Genomic DNA, 14,748 nt, shown 5'->3' with positions numbered 1-14,748 from the left:
TCACCAAAGGGGGAAAAAAAGAATTCAACTTTATGGCACCCCGAAAAGCGAGTACAATACATTCAACGCTCTTGCTACATTTCGCCTGCTTTGACCACATTCAATTGACAAATTCCAGGATCCACAAGTCCTTGTTTAGAAAAGTAAAAAGATTTGAAAACCTCTGCTTAAGACTGAGTTAGAGTTACTTTTCTTGTTTTGCTTTGACTTGAACGTGACTCGCACGACTCATACAAGGATTCAATAGAATGACAAAGCAGGTCATGATTCGGTCAAAAGCAGATCATGATCACTGAGACGGTTAGAGTTTGCTGGCAGGTAATATTACTCTAGCAAAGTGATGAAACCACGGTAAGTGAGACATTAACCATAAAACCCTCTTATCCTCAAGTTGCTTGGCTAATTTAGGCAAATTAAAAAGCTAAATAAATTACTTAATTTTAATAAATGTAACATGATCTTCTTAAAATATCAGTTTACAAGTTCAACAACTTAGTTTGAAGAAAATGATCAATATAATAGATAAAATGAATTAAGATATTATATTTAGGACTAAAACCAACTCCATAACTAATTTAAGATAGGAGGAGTATTTTTTTTTTCTGGCCAAAAAAAACCTACTTGCTTCTGGAGGGTGATCTGGCAAGGACTGCATGGAATCGTATAAACCTCAACCTCGCCTCACCAAGCAGAGTCTAGTTGGAGCAGGGGGAGTCATCAGAGGCTCTCAAGGAGAGCGGCTGAAGGGTTATCGCAAAAATGGATGACAAACTTGTGACTCAGCTTATCATAACTGATAACCAGCAATACAACTGACATTTCGGACTGGCTAACTATAGCTAAACCGTGAGGCCAATAGAGCAGCAAATTTCATGACTAATCACGCTCTGAATCTTGATTTAGGATTTCGCATTTTCTATGTTATAGATCCTACCCTTATCTCTTTCCAAACTCTCAAAAAATGGAGGGAATACATAAACCTATGATGCTGGGGTTTAAGAAAGGGAACAAAACCATCAACAGTAGAATTCGATTATTTCGTCTGGAATACTTTTTGTGTCACTAAGATGAGAATTTCTTCAGGATTGCTTGGTTTTGGAGAATGATTTGACTGTTTAAATGTCTGCGTTGCTAGTTGTGAACTATCGAAACAAATCTATCGAAACAAACGAGGTAGCTTATCAGGCAGAAGAAAATATAAGGCCCAACCATTACCTATAAAAACTCGAAAAAACATAACCTTTTTTTTCACATCTAGAATAGAATCAACATAATATATGCTGCCCCGCCAACATTAAACAACAATGCAAAATACTGAAAAGTCATTTTACAGATTCCTCTGAATGAAGTCCCAGATCCTTTCTTCCATGTATAGTCGATCTCTATGCCGTCGTGGCATGTGACGCTCATCTGGGAAAATTAATAGCTCATATGGTTTTCGAGCAGCCACAAGGGCATTGACGAGCCTTGCAGTGTGCCTAAAATGAACATTCTCATCAATCATTCCATGCACAAGCAGTAAGCGTCCTTTCATCTTGTGCACATGGTGCATCACAGAACTGCTTTCATAGGTAGATTCGTTCTCAGATGGCAATCCCATGAACTTCTCCGTGTAGAATGTGTCATAACCGTCCCATGAAGTGACAGGGGCACCAGCCACAGCACACTTGAATGCAGCAGGATATCGGGCAAGGGTCATGGCAGAGAGATATCCACCATAGCTCCAACCATATAAACCGATGTTGCCAGCTTTAGCGAGCCCTTGTTTGATGAGCCACTCAGCTCCAGTAACCTGATCATCAGCATCAGTTTGACCAAGATTGTGTTTTGCATGACTTTCAAACTTCAGCCCCCTTCTAGCAGTCCCTCTATTATCTAACTGTAAGCAGGAAAAGCAATACTCAATTAGAAAGTGATGAGGCAATAGTCAAGTTTTTCATACTGGATAGACAAGAATAACGTGTGATTGAATATATTTCTTCATATAACAGATGTTCCAGGATGTTTAGATCTGTCAACATTTTCAATGTGTTACTATAAGATCAGTTTTGTATTTCAATCATGTTATCACCAAGCTTCTCATGCAGATACGAGGCAAACAATCCAGCGGTCCTAATTTAACCTTGTCTTCATAACTCAAAGGTACGAGGATTAGAAGAAAATATAGTGCAACTAAATATTGGACAAGGCTCCTTCATGCTGTTGCGTTTGGATCATATGAAACGAGAAACAAAACATTAAACATTTAGAGGCAACCATACAGCCAGACCAAAAGCAAATTCAGGTACTGACCTTCCAAACTAAGATGCCTTGATTTCGCAAATATTGTGCTCTCATGTCAATTGTATGAACCCAAGAATTACAAACAAGTTGTACACTCGGACCACCATATACACTGATCATGGTTTTGTAAGGTGGAGGCCCAAATCGTGATACATCAGGCTTATATAGAACCCCAAACAAGGGAGTACCATCTTTAGCCTGTATTTCAACTATCTCTGGCGTCTCGAGCTGAAGCTTTTTGAATCTTGGATTTGTAAATTGCTGCTCAAACAAAGGCTTGATCGTACTTCCATCTTTTAATGAACAGAGTAACACCCTCGGAGGACAATCAAGGGACTCATGGATATCAATAAACCTTTGCATACGATGATCAAGGACCACAATGTGCTTTCCCTTGCTGGGGGTAAGTCTGACAGGGGGCTGTGGTGGTTGACCTCCATCCCCGAACACTTTAGAACAGTATAAGTTGGATTCCATTGGCCCATCTAAGGTCCCAGTGAAATATATTAGACCTGTAGCCTCATTCACTCCAGCAATTTGGTCAACCATCCATTCACCTTCAGTTATCGGTCCCAAACAAGTCCCATTTACATCATGAAGATAAAGATGCCTAAATCCTGTTTTCTCACTAGCCCAGATAAATCCCCCAGAAAACTTGGTAATTCCTTTTTCAAGAGGTGTGAAACAGTCATGTAAATTGATCCATGTGTTGTTTTCTTCCACTAATAGGGTTTTCCTTTGGCCATTTCTAATATCAAATTTTAGGATCTTAATTTTGGTGTGGTACCTGTTCAATACCTGAGCAGTAAGAATGTTTCCATGCATCCAATTGACTCTTGCCAAGTATTCTTCCTCATCGTTTTGCTGATCCATTCCTCCACATTGAAGATCCATCCAAGTAGCGGAACCTCCAGCTACTGAAACAACCCCCAGGCGAACTTCTGCATTTGAAGCTCCAGCAAATGGATAAGGATGGTCTTCCTGTGCCTCTAAGCCAACTGAGCTTTTACCTTGATGCATAATTCTAAAAAGTGGTATTCCAGAATAATCAACTTCAGTGAAAGCAATATATTTACTATCTAGTGACCACCAATATCCAGTTTTCCTATCCATCTCCTCCTGCAATCAGAAAGCTATAAAACATGAGGAAAATGTTAATTATGCTTACATTGACAAAAGGAAAAAAGAAAAGTTTCAGAATCTAGTTATAATCTAAATTGGACAGTGCAAAACGTGGAAAGACTACTAGGAGACAATGTCCCCAATAATAATTTGCGGATGCACATAAAGAAGGTACAATTGTAAGTGAAATCTCACCTGAGCGATATATTCAGCAAGGCCATGAATCTGCAGCGCAAAAAAGAATGTCATGTTTCCAAAATTTAAAAAAAAAAAAATGTCAGGAAGTAGCAAAGTTTAATATATTAGAAATGAAACTAATATTCATATTCAATAATACAATCTGGTAAAGGTTCAAAAACTAATAAGTAGAAGCCAAAAGGCAAGGGGTGATTTTGAGCAATTAAGCTCTTTAAAATTCTCATCTAATTCTAATTTTATTTTCAAAACTAAATAAGAAATTTAAGGGGGGGAAAAAAAAAAAAAAAAACAGCCACAGAAGCGTGAAAGAGATTGTTCCATATGGCGTATAGCAAGCTAATAAACAATCCATTGACAAATTTTCATGATCCAGGCCAAAGGAAGGGGGGGGGGGGGGGAAAGCCTTAACAATATTAACCAGTAGAATGCACAATAAAAGAATACAGCTTACAGCATACAAGATGCATCTGCTTTGAAGTAGCAGGGATTGGATATCATTAGGTTTTAGCTAGAAAGGTTAGTTCAGACTACTCAGATTGATAGCGCACTGAGGAATCAATTCCCTCATAGGACTCACACGTGGTGATTTTTTTTGGGGGGGGGGGGGGGAGAAGGTACTGAAAAAGCTTCTGGAACTCACCAAACTATTTTCCTTGGCACCATGTGTCAACTGCTTAAGTTCATTAGTAAACATATCCAAAACATGCAACTCAGAATCTCTTACATAAGCAAGCATTGATCCATCAGGGGATAGATGTGGATCAATAATTGGTGAATCTGGTACACTCGGAAGCTTCAGCTTTGTTTCTGAATAGAAAATATCGTGGATATAAACCTGATCATAATGCCCATCAAAATAGTTGCGGTTAGATAGAATTTGGATATATATAAATATATACACACTCCTCCAGTTCTTAAAATAAGACTTAACTAAAGAGTTGATGTTAGTCCTATATGTAAGACCTGATTCGCATGTTTATCAATTTTTTCCCAAATTAATCTTATTGATATTCCCTCAACAATAATCAAGTAGGAGAGGGAGGAAAGGAATTAAGAAAGAAGTTTAGGGTGTTTTAGAAAAAATATATCATATTAACTAATTTAACTAACCTCCTTAATCCACTCAAATTAGTTAATTAGATCTTATATTAAAGACTAGAGGAGTATATATATAGTTATATATAGGCCTAACAACATTCTAATGTGTCAGAGGTGGCATAAGGCAGCTGGATAATGAATGATATAATGTAAAACTTGCCGTAGCTGGCAATGCCTCAAACATCAAGTACAAGAAGCTCAAGTCTTAATAAAGATGAAGTGGCAGAAAATTAATTCAAGACAGATATGAAGGGTTTCACACCCACTCACAAATGGCAATTAGATGCGTTTAAGCTTTCAACTATATCAGATATTAGAGCAATATGGTATCCTTCATCAGAAGCGAGCATTCAATGGTCTAATTCATGAATTCATATGAAATATCCTGACTTTTGACCTATGGCTTGTGTCAAGCAAACAGTATTACAAGGGGAGCGACACATCACTTCAAACATGCGATGGCACACCAGTAGCAGCATGGTGGCATTCCCAGTGTAAAAGAGCATTGATGAGTATGTGTTTTTATTGTGTTCCTACCAACTGAATTATTAGGGTGAAACATCTAATAAGAATATCTATAACTGCTTTTGCTTTTCTGAATAAAACCATGCCCAATAAATTTCAAATAATTACTTTTCTTTCACCTCTAATGCAGAAGAGTCTTTGCACGCATTGTACTCGACAACACATCCAATTAGCAGTTTTACCCTTTAAAAAATGTGTTTCAAAATGTGCAGCAGAGAATAATAAGAAAAATTTCATCATAGATATTTGAGGGATGGAAGGACTAACCCCCGCAGGCAACGGGACCATAATTGCTTTCTTTCTGGGGTTTGTTGTCTTCACCCATTCATACCGAGTCACTCCTAACCCACGCTCCCTCAACCTCTCCCTTCTTAACTTCTCTTCTGAGGATATATTACTCTCATCAAGCCCCCCATCGGGGGGACTGAATATCAAATCTTGTTCAGATGTCTTTAGATCAACAATAAAAACCTTCCTATTCAACGTTTGATCAGGACTAAACAGATAAGCAATAAAATTATCATCAGGACTGAAACTTATTGAAGATGGAACCACACAGCCAGGCAATGGGTATTGCACTATCTCTTCAATGGGCAAAAAGACGCTGTCATCAAAATTTTGCACATCAGTCGAATCTGTCACAGGCATTTTGGCAGACGGCAATCTGGAATGCTTCAGCTTCCTCTTCTTTTTCTCATCAGTTGATTGCATTACAAACACCAACAGGTGTAAGATTCAACTACAACGGAGCATGACTATGACAGCATTCCTGTAAAAAGAAATAATTCAACTATAATTTTTACCCCTAAGACAAGCAGGCTAGTGAGCAACATTGCCACCCAGGTTTGACTGCACAAATTATGACAAATAAAATGAAAGCATTTTTCAGCGCTCAATTACGGAGATGAATTCCTCTACGATTGAGCATGACATAATACAATATTTAATTGCAAGATTATGAGATTTTCAAATTTTCTTCCCATCAGTTCACATGAAGAGGCATAAGCTTATTATAAATTGTATCTGCGTTCTGAATCCAAATACTATATAATTTTAATTATGCCCCAACTTTACACCTCATTCTAGAAAAGAAAAGGCAAAAAGAACGGCAAATGTTGCATTTGAAAGAGACGGAATCGCATTAACAGAAGAAGTTTGAGCTTCAAGTTAATATTAATTTAATGCAGCAAATAAAATTCAAACGAAAGGCTGGATTTCGTCAAACAATCGGGTTCTCTTCATAAGAACGCCAAAAGATTTAAATTTAACAATCCATAAGTGCTCATCTCATAATCTGCTACTCCAACAATTTTCAACCAATTCCTTCAACAAAATAATGATAATGATAATAATTTGGAAGAATTGTTTGGAAGCAATAATCAAATACAAGCATGAGCAGAACCATTTCAAAATGACAACAGAGAGCCTTATCAATAATCGCTACCTTCGCAGAAATTCCACACATGAGCTCTAACACAACTCTCAAAATTCTGTGTCCAATTGGATCCAATCGCAAACAATGGAATACAATGAAATAACATTCAAGAAAAATATAACAACATTAATTAGAGTTTACTAAAAGCTAACCCGGTTTCTTCATCAAGTATGGTGAATAGAATCTAACCTGGGCAGAAGATAGAAACGTTTTGCCATGAAAAAACGAAGAAACGTCAATCTGATTACTATTCTTACTGCTAGTTGAAGCGAATAGGTTTTGTGGGAGCAAATCAAAATTTATACAGAAATTGAGATTTCTGAAACTGAAAAGCTCGAGAGAGCACCAAGCACTTCACTCCGATAGATAGGTAAAAGAGGACAAAATAAGAAAGGACCCAACCTGGATTTTGTTGTATTTGTGTAGTAAGATGAATAAATGTTTTGGATTTTATTCAGTTATAGAAAATAAATTTTTTAAAAAATGAAATAATAAAATTGATCAAGCTTCTCTGTTGTCACGCTCATATCATATACGCTCTAAAAGCTTCCGTGAAGTAACAGAAGTTGAATGGAGTGGTCACGGTCTAATTTAAGTTATAATGCTGTTTCTTTTAATGAAGTAACATTAATATAGGGCAAAAGTTTACCATCACCGGGCTATTTTATGTTATACTACCTCTGATCTTAGTTATAAGAGCTAATTAGTTAATTTGAGAAAATTAATAAAATAAATTAAATTAGTTATTTATAATAAATAGATATTGTCTTTCTTAAAATATCCTTACTAATCAAGTGTGTTGGCTAGAACTACTATTATTAGAAGGACTATCTAGAAAAAAATGTATAAATATGAGAGACAAAGTGGATTGGAGTCTTATAATTAGAACCAAATTAAAAGTCAAACGAGATTTTATATTAAGGACCGGAGGTAGTATGATGGATCGGTATACTAATCTTTTTTTTTTTTAATGTATCAACCACTGCATACACTAAAAATAAGCTTCTTTTTTTTTTTTTACCAGCACACTAAAAATGAGATGAGGGCGTTGGATGTTCCCAAAAGAAAAAAGATTGCGATACACATTTTTCCGCTAATATATTGATGTTTATTCGGTGCCGAAAAAATTGTTTGTAAATATTAAATAGTGAGCTAAATACGTTGTCTTCACCTGCATCATTCAAGGACAACGACACCTAACTACTGGTTTTTAATAATTATACTCATTATTAATAAGAGCCGTGGATTTTTAAGGCTGGTTTCTTAAATTTATTTTTTGTAAAATGAAGTACTTACCTAATATGGAGAAACGCATTCATGTACAAGTACCTTTTTGTGACATAAATGAAGAATGACAAATTCAATTTTGCTTATAAATCATCAGCATCAATACACGTCCAATCTTGGTGAACAAAACGGTCTGTGAGATGGACCCACACGTTAATAGAAATAATTAAGGAAAATTAATTAATTTACTTGAATCATATCAATATGATATATTTGCCAAGTTCAGGTGCTCAGTCTATTTTAGTCATATTAAGATGGGGTACAGCAAACAGCCAAAATTATGGATTTAATTTTACGGGGGCTCACAAAAAGAAAAAAAAAAAAAAACCGTATTTCCAGGTACCCAACCGTCGTGAGTCCCGGCTCATTAGTCTTTACTAATCTATTACAATGTGGTGACAGTTCGAATTGTCGTTAGGAGAATAGAAGACATGTCCACTTTCAGTGTTTAACAGTACTGCGAATAAAATTATTTTCAAGAAAAAGGCATATGTACTTGTTAAAAAAATTCACTTACCTTACCAGAAAAAATCGACTTAAAATCATTAGTAAAAAGCATAACATTAAACCTTAAGGGTTTTTTATCCTCCCAAGTACAGACGTCTTTTTTATTATATGCAAGTTTATTTGAGATACTATCGCAAATTAAATATGAAATTCTCTTCAAATAATAGAACCCTCATAGATCCAACTCATGCATCCAGTTTTTTTTTTAAAAAAAAAATATGCGACTAAAAATCAAACATGTATAGTTTGGCCCATAAAACAAATCATGGATCAATTTACGCTCCTGATCACTAACCTGCATTAGGCCGTACCCCACCTTGCCCCTTGAGATGAGCCAATATCAATACGATAATTTGATAAAGTGATGGTTACATATTTCCGATGAGTTACTATTTCTGATCCTAATTATAAGAGCCAGTTAACTAATTTAAAGAGATTAAGGAAGTAAATTGAGTTAGTTATTTGTTCTAAATAGGTACTGTGTTTCCTAAAATATCTTCGCTAATCAAGTGTATTGTCCAGAACTATCATTGTTAGAAAGGCTACTTTGAAAAAAAAATATATAAATATGAGAGACAAAGTAAATTGGGATCTTATATTTAAAACCAAAATAAAAACCAAACAGAATCTCATATTAAGGACCAGAGGTAGTATTATTTTATCATACGAGAAAAGGCTGAAGGCCTTTACAAACGGGACATTAAAGAAAAATCACATGACATTAACTGAAAAGTTCATGTTTATTAACACTCAAAGCTCGATCCTCTATGCATCATCTATATACATATAAGAATATAATAATTGTCCTAAGGTGGCATTACATCTTCTCAAGTGGCTAAAAAACTGCCATGAATGTTGGTCAAAAAAGGTCTCTGCAAAGAACTCCCATCTTCCCCGCATGCTGCATCATGCCACGTGTTGCCACAGAAAAATATCTACTTGAAAAAAATGCTATGTACTTTAGATGCATAGTAAAATACGAACAGCAGGGGAAATTGATCATAATCATCAATGTTTCCAGTACTGAAGACGGTTTCGTGATAGCTCTGGAATCTTAGGACGTAACATTGTTCAGTGTACGAGTCAAACCGCCCTCGTACGAATCCGATACTGCAAACCATTAAAAGCAAGAAGGTTGATCAACCTTGGTCGTCTTCTGCTCTCCCGGATGCAGGATAGCGTACGACAGCCTTGCATTAGAAGAACAAAACCATTGCACCACACCATTTATTAGACGGCGAGATAGATTCAGTGACATGCTGAAGCAAGGCTTACTTGATAGATATATCAGATAGCTTCATGAGATTGCAAGTTTCACAGGTAAAACTCATCACCACCCAGGAAAGGTCTCGCCTTATAATCAGCACTAACCATTCCTGGAGACAAAAGCAACCCCAGTAAAACCTGTAAATCTCACGTTTCTAAGTCATCCACATCTGATTTTTCAATAAAGCTGGGAAATGCCAAGGTTATGTCCCTGCAAAATGAGAAGACATGCATTAATATAACGCACTATGTCGTCCATGCGAAAAATGGATACAATGACGAAGAAATGATACCCACTTTAGATATGGTAGGGTCATGTTCTTCAATAAAGATGGATATTTGAACGCAAATTCTTTCCATTCGTCTTGATCAATCTTTCCATCACCTTTTGTATCAGCATCGTTAAATGTCTGCAGAAAATGCAACAAAAATTTATTAAATCTGGTTTAAAGGAGACCCGAAGGTAACAGTATGTGCGTATGTATTTAATATATAGACAGATATATAGATGCATAGATATATAGACATAGACACACACAAGGATACGAGTATGCACCTTATCCACTATGGTTTCGATGACGTCATCAGAAAGTATGAGCTCAGATTCATGCAGTATTGCTGATATCATCTCTTTCAGCTGCAGATAAACGTTACCATAAGCAGAGAAAGTAAAAGATAGATCCAAATCTCCAATTTATAATGAGCATATGCGCACAAGATTGGCACAGCCAAACCTTCATACCTCCTCTCGTTCAATATACCCTGTCTGCCTCAGATCATACAACCTAAAAGCAACTGCAAAATAGTTACCCCAGTTTAATAGACGATAAAGTAAATTGGCAGATAACTAAAAACCACTCATGGAATCAAATAAGAAATATAAAAGCATAAAATTCTTGCAAATAGACTAATAGAGGAAAAAGCAAAAGCATGCATGAAATCTATTATAGGAAAATAATTCTTACATTTGATTTTGTCTTCTATTGGTGCATTTGGGTGAAAAACACCTAGTGATCGCACAAATTCCCCAAACTCAATAACCCCATTGCGCTTGAGATCAAATAAATCGAAAATCTATCAAGAAGTCACAAGCATAGGTGTGGGTTAGACCATTAGAATAGACAGTACAAGTGCCAATCTAGATAAGCTACTAGCTAGGTTATTATGAATTCAGTGTCTAGTGGATATTAGCTTATAAACACTTCATAAAAGTAAACATTTCTAAACCACTTCAGATAACAAACTAAATTTTAAAGTCCTCAAGAACGTCATTAAGGTCAAATGATTCATGAACTATAGAGCAAGGGTCAGATTGACTCACCCTGTCAGCAAACAGATTCCTTCTGTTTCTATTCTTGAAAAGTGCAAGCTGAAATTCTTCCTGGATGAAAAAATGATTTGTAAGGTAGCTATCTAACAGATATTAAAAATCAAGTTCACGTCATCTTACTGAAAGCAGGATGAAAACTTACGAGCACTCAACTAACCTTGTGAATGAGTCCATCTTGAATAATTGAGTTGCTTAATTTCTGAAAGAGCTGATGTAAGGCCTCTACTTCACTTACAGAAACTGTGAATAAGGAAAGATAGATGCAGCACTCTTTTAATAAAGCTTACCCATAAGAGCATTGAGTTATTAAATGATGAGTTGCAGGGAAACCCCCAAAATATTAATACCAGTCGCTTTATAGGACAAATGAGTGAACATGATACAGTATATCAAAGTAAAGGAGACAGAAGCACCAGTGCTATCTTACTTTGAAACCAGTAACTTATGACTTATCAATTGTTAGAAGTCAGCTATCAGTGCATGAATTGTAACTGAAAGGACCATGCAAAACAAATTCAAGTTAAACAGAAGTTTTAAACTATCCATTTATCAAAATGAATTTAGGGATGCACTGCAATAAAATATTGGCATTTTGTGTAATGGACTCATAAAATCATGATCACAAGATCCTTATACCACCAATCAAAAAGCAAAGAAAATTCAAACAGCAATAATCCAGTTTGATGAAGGATACTTACAAGGTGTCTCAGCAGCAAGAATGATGGGATCCTCATAACTAGGTGATTTAGCTACCTTCGAACTACGGCAACCCATCAAACAGATCAAAAATTAACTTCCCAATTTCCTGAAAAGCAACCGGTTCATTTAGACCAAACCACAAGAAGAAGACCAGGCTACGGAGAAGATAAAAGAATAATGAAAGTTTCAACTTTCAAGCTATCCTGCTTACAACCATGCCGTGATAAGAGGTTACATACGACCAAATCACAAGTAAATTATAAGCCAGATCTCCCATGATTATTACCGTGACGAAAAATGCTAGAGTAAGGTCACAGAAACGGATTACATAATGTTGTTGATTTTAATAACAGTCTTAACTACTGCTCCATGAAAACAACTCACGGAACTATGGAAACTGCATATCAGTTTGTCTCCCGCAGATAATTACAAGCATTATTTAAACATGAGCACATCCTATCTAATTACAAACATCAGCACAAATAACTCATTTAAACTATTGCTATTTTTGGTTCTAAAGGGATCAATTCAACCATGGATCAAGAAATCACCACCAATTGCATCTATATGTAGGCAAACAACATAGTCACAAACAACTGACATATAGCACAGAAGAGTTCAAAAAAACGACGGAGAATTATCTCAATGGGTATTGCTTGTGTCAACAAGCCTTTGACTTTTAGTTAAGGCAACAGCCTGGTTAGCTTACAAGAAACCATCGCATCGACATGCGGCATTCGCCGAAAGGATTGGAAGTAAACGCGGAGATACAGGGAACAAGAGAAGGATATTGGCAAGAAAAAAGGAAAGGAAAAGGTGTGTGGAATTTGTGGAACCTCATTCTGCTTCTTGATATTTTCTCCTTTTTCTCTCTACCACCCTACCACTTTTCTACATCTTGCCAGCTTCATTTGACCATTTATTTCTACCCAGTACCTCAATCCAAAATAACCATTTACGAATTGTATTCAGTGATAATAATTGCCTTGAATTTTATCCTATTACTAGTTAGCATTACAACATACTAATCAGTGTCTTTTCTTTGGCCAAAACATACTAATCAGTTAAGATCAAATCAATGGTATCATTTTTCAAAAAACTTAAATTTAAAATAGTAATAAGAATATGATATATTCCTCCGTGCAATGGTATTGTATTTAGGACTGGAAGAGTATTTATAATAATCAAATTTACAATTCAGTGAAATTACAAGAATAAAAAATATGACTTAAAAATTTTCTTAGATCGGACAAAAATGTAAAAGAATTTAAAATATATATAACTTGCAGTTCGTGGAAAATTTAAAATAATGATAACCAATATTAGACGTGATTAATCCTAATTTTCTCTTTATTTGTTTGTATATTTATTTTTCAATATAATATAAAAATGATGAAAGGAGCCTGAACATCTTTAAAGTCTCACAGCCGTTTTTTATTATTTTTTTAACCTGATTTTCACTGCTCTTTTAGAAAAGAACCTAAAGTAAAAGGAGAGAAAGGGAGAAAGAAGGAAAAAGAAAAGAAAGCCTTAATTCCTGTGCGTGTCCATTCTTTAAGAAATAACTCACGAAATAACAGTACAACACAACTTTTGTTTCCCTTTCCGCGGAAAGCAAGCGGAATCACTCCACCGGAGGAGGAGGAACGCGAATAAATAAACATCGGTACGACATCATTTACGATAAAAATTCATCCATTCCACAATTTACGCGCAGGCGCACAATGGAACAGACATATTATAGAGAGGAAGAGGGAGAGAGAGACTGACCTGTCTGTGACTCTTCGAGGGTTCCGTTCAACTTGTAGAGACGAAGGTCGAAGATGAGAGAGCACCAGAGCGAAATCAAAGCTTGACGTATATTTGCAATTTATAGAAAGAAATGAGAAGGAGAAAAGTTGTTTGGAGACGTTGGATTAAAAACTGAGAAAGATAGATTTGTAAAATGGGAGAATGAGGAAAATAGATCCCAAGTAGAAGCGGAGACAGAAGCGTTCGCCTCCAGCCTCCCGAATTAACGCAATATATAATGGAAGGGAAGAGAAGAGGAGAGAGGGTGATGTCAGCGATATTTCCCCTCCATGAGTTTCAGCTGGTCCCAGGATGTATCCAATAAAGTTAGGTCTGGTCCCACTCCAACTCTATGTCTCCCTATTATTTTCCGCGCTGAACAAAGCAATATATTTTTATAATTAAATGGGGGCGGTGTTTTTTAGCTGCAAAACAATTAATTGATTAAATTAAAGGAAAATTTGATAACTAAGTACTCAGAGAAAATTATATTTATTAAGAGAATCTTAAATGGTAGTCCATCTTACCCTTAATAGAAAACTATTTAATTAATTTAGATAAAATAAAGAAATTAAATCAATTAATTACAATAAACACAGCTTAGTCTTTCTAAAATATTGTTATATAATATAAAATTATATATCAGTTAGCTAAATAAGTTTAAAAAATATGGAAAAACAAAATAATTAATACTTTATATTTTAAACTAAATCAATACTCAACTAAATGTTGTGTTAAAAATTAGGAGTAATTATTTAGAGGGATCAACTATTAAAATATAAATTTAAAAATACCAAAGCCCTTACATCTTTTAACAAGGATTCGAGCCTTTATTTATTACGTTGCAAAAAGTTAGCTCGTTAGGTTGGATCTAACCTTTTTCGGGGTAGTTGGAAAGCCTATTAAAAAACCAATATTGCATTGGTTTTACAAGATGAATTCATCGCCAACTCAGTGTGTAGCTTATCCAAAAGCTACTGCAAATTGCTTCTAACATCTTGGATAAAAATTAAACTACTACCTCTAGTCTTAATTATAAAAGCTAATTGACTAATTTGAAGAGCTTAAAAAAATTAAATTAGTTATTTGTAATAAATATGTATTTTTTTTCTAAAATATCGTTGCTAATCAAGTGTATTGGCTAGAACTACCATTGTTAGAAAGCTACATTGAAAAAAAATACATAAATATAAGAAACAAAGTGGAT

General features: G+C 35.4%; 2 protein-coding genes across 4 annotated transcripts; both read right to left on the bottom strand.

Annotated features, from left to right (window-relative positions):
• Window positions 1-1,036: 1,036 nt before the first annotated feature.
• Window positions 1,037-7,076, bottom strand: LOC114761527 (dipeptidyl aminopeptidase 4). Of its 3 annotated transcripts, none has more exons than XM_028950919.1 (7): window positions 6,851-7,076; window positions 6,030-6,075; window positions 5,494-5,981; window positions 4,244-4,438; window positions 3,601-3,630; window positions 2,293-3,402; window positions 1,037-1,879 (listed from the first exon to the last, which is right to left on the bottom strand). In XM_028950919.1, the coding sequence occupies exons 3-7, from the start codon at window positions 5,935-5,937 to the stop codon at window positions 1,328-1,330; spliced, it is 2,331 nt and encodes a 776-aa protein (XP_028806752.1). In that variant the 5' UTR covers window positions 5,938-5,981; window positions 6,030-6,075; window positions 6,851-7,076; the 3' UTR covers window positions 1,037-1,327. The 3 variants fall into 3 exon arrangements, with proteins under 3 accessions (XP_028806752.1, XP_028806753.1, XP_028806751.1); XM_028950920.1 differs by having other exon boundaries at window positions 5,494-5,965; XM_028950918.1 differs by lacking the exon at window positions 6,030-6,075 and having other exon boundaries at window positions 5,494-5,995.
• Window positions 7,077-9,155: 2,079 nt separating this feature from the next.
• On the bottom strand, window positions 9,156-13,717 carry LOC114761520 (calcineurin B-like protein 4). Its single transcript, XM_028950915.1, has 9 exons — window positions 13,521-13,717; window positions 11,750-11,856; window positions 11,209-11,291; window positions 11,043-11,102; window positions 10,687-10,795; window positions 10,464-10,516; window positions 10,278-10,358; window positions 10,019-10,131; window positions 9,156-9,932 (listed from the first exon to the last, which is right to left on the bottom strand). Exons 2-9 carry the CDS (start codon window positions 11,823-11,825, stop codon window positions 9,869-9,871), a joined length of 639 nt encoding a protein of 212 aa, XP_028806748.1. The 5' UTR covers window positions 11,826-11,856; window positions 13,521-13,717; the 3' UTR covers window positions 9,156-9,868.
• Window positions 13,718-14,748: the final 1,031 nt, after the last annotated feature.

Source organism: Neltuma alba, unplaced genomic scaffold, assembly GCF_004799145.2.
Source record: "Neltuma alba isolate B1F8T4 unplaced genomic scaffold, ASM479914v2 tig00011123_pilon, whole genome shotgun sequence".
NCBI lineage: Eukaryota > Viridiplantae > Streptophyta > Magnoliopsida > Fabales > Fabaceae > Neltuma > Neltuma alba.
The sequence above is the reverse complement of the archived record's forward strand: the minus strand, read 5'-3'. Positions and strand labels throughout refer to the sequence as shown.

Bases quoted from the DNA above. Each gene is read 5' to 3' on its own strand.
- LOC114761520 (XM_028950915.1), bottom strand. From the start codon at position 11,825: ATGGGTTGCCGTAGTTCGAAGGTAGCTAAATCACCTAGTTATGAGGAT. The intron at 11,292-11,749 runs GTAAGTATCCTT...CCTTATTCACAG, and splicing joins TCTTGCTGCTGAGACACCTT to TTTCTGTAAGTGAAGTAGAG. The intron at 10,796-11,042 runs GTGAGTCAATCT...ACTTCTTGATAG, and splicing joins GGAATCTGTTTGCTGACAGG to ATTTTCGATTTATTTGATCT.
- LOC114761527 (XM_028950919.1), bottom strand. From the start codon at position 5,937: ATGCAATCAACTGATGAGAAAAAGAAGAGGAAGCTGAAGCATTCCAGA. The intron at 3,631-4,243 runs GTGAGTTCCAGA...TTTGCGCTGCAG, and splicing joins GTGCCAAGGAAAATAGTTTG to ATTCATGGCCTTGCTGAATA. The intron at 1,880-2,292 runs GTCAGTACCTGA...TCCTGCTTACAG, and splicing joins AAGGCATCTTAGTTTGGAAG to TTAGATAATAGAGGGACTGC.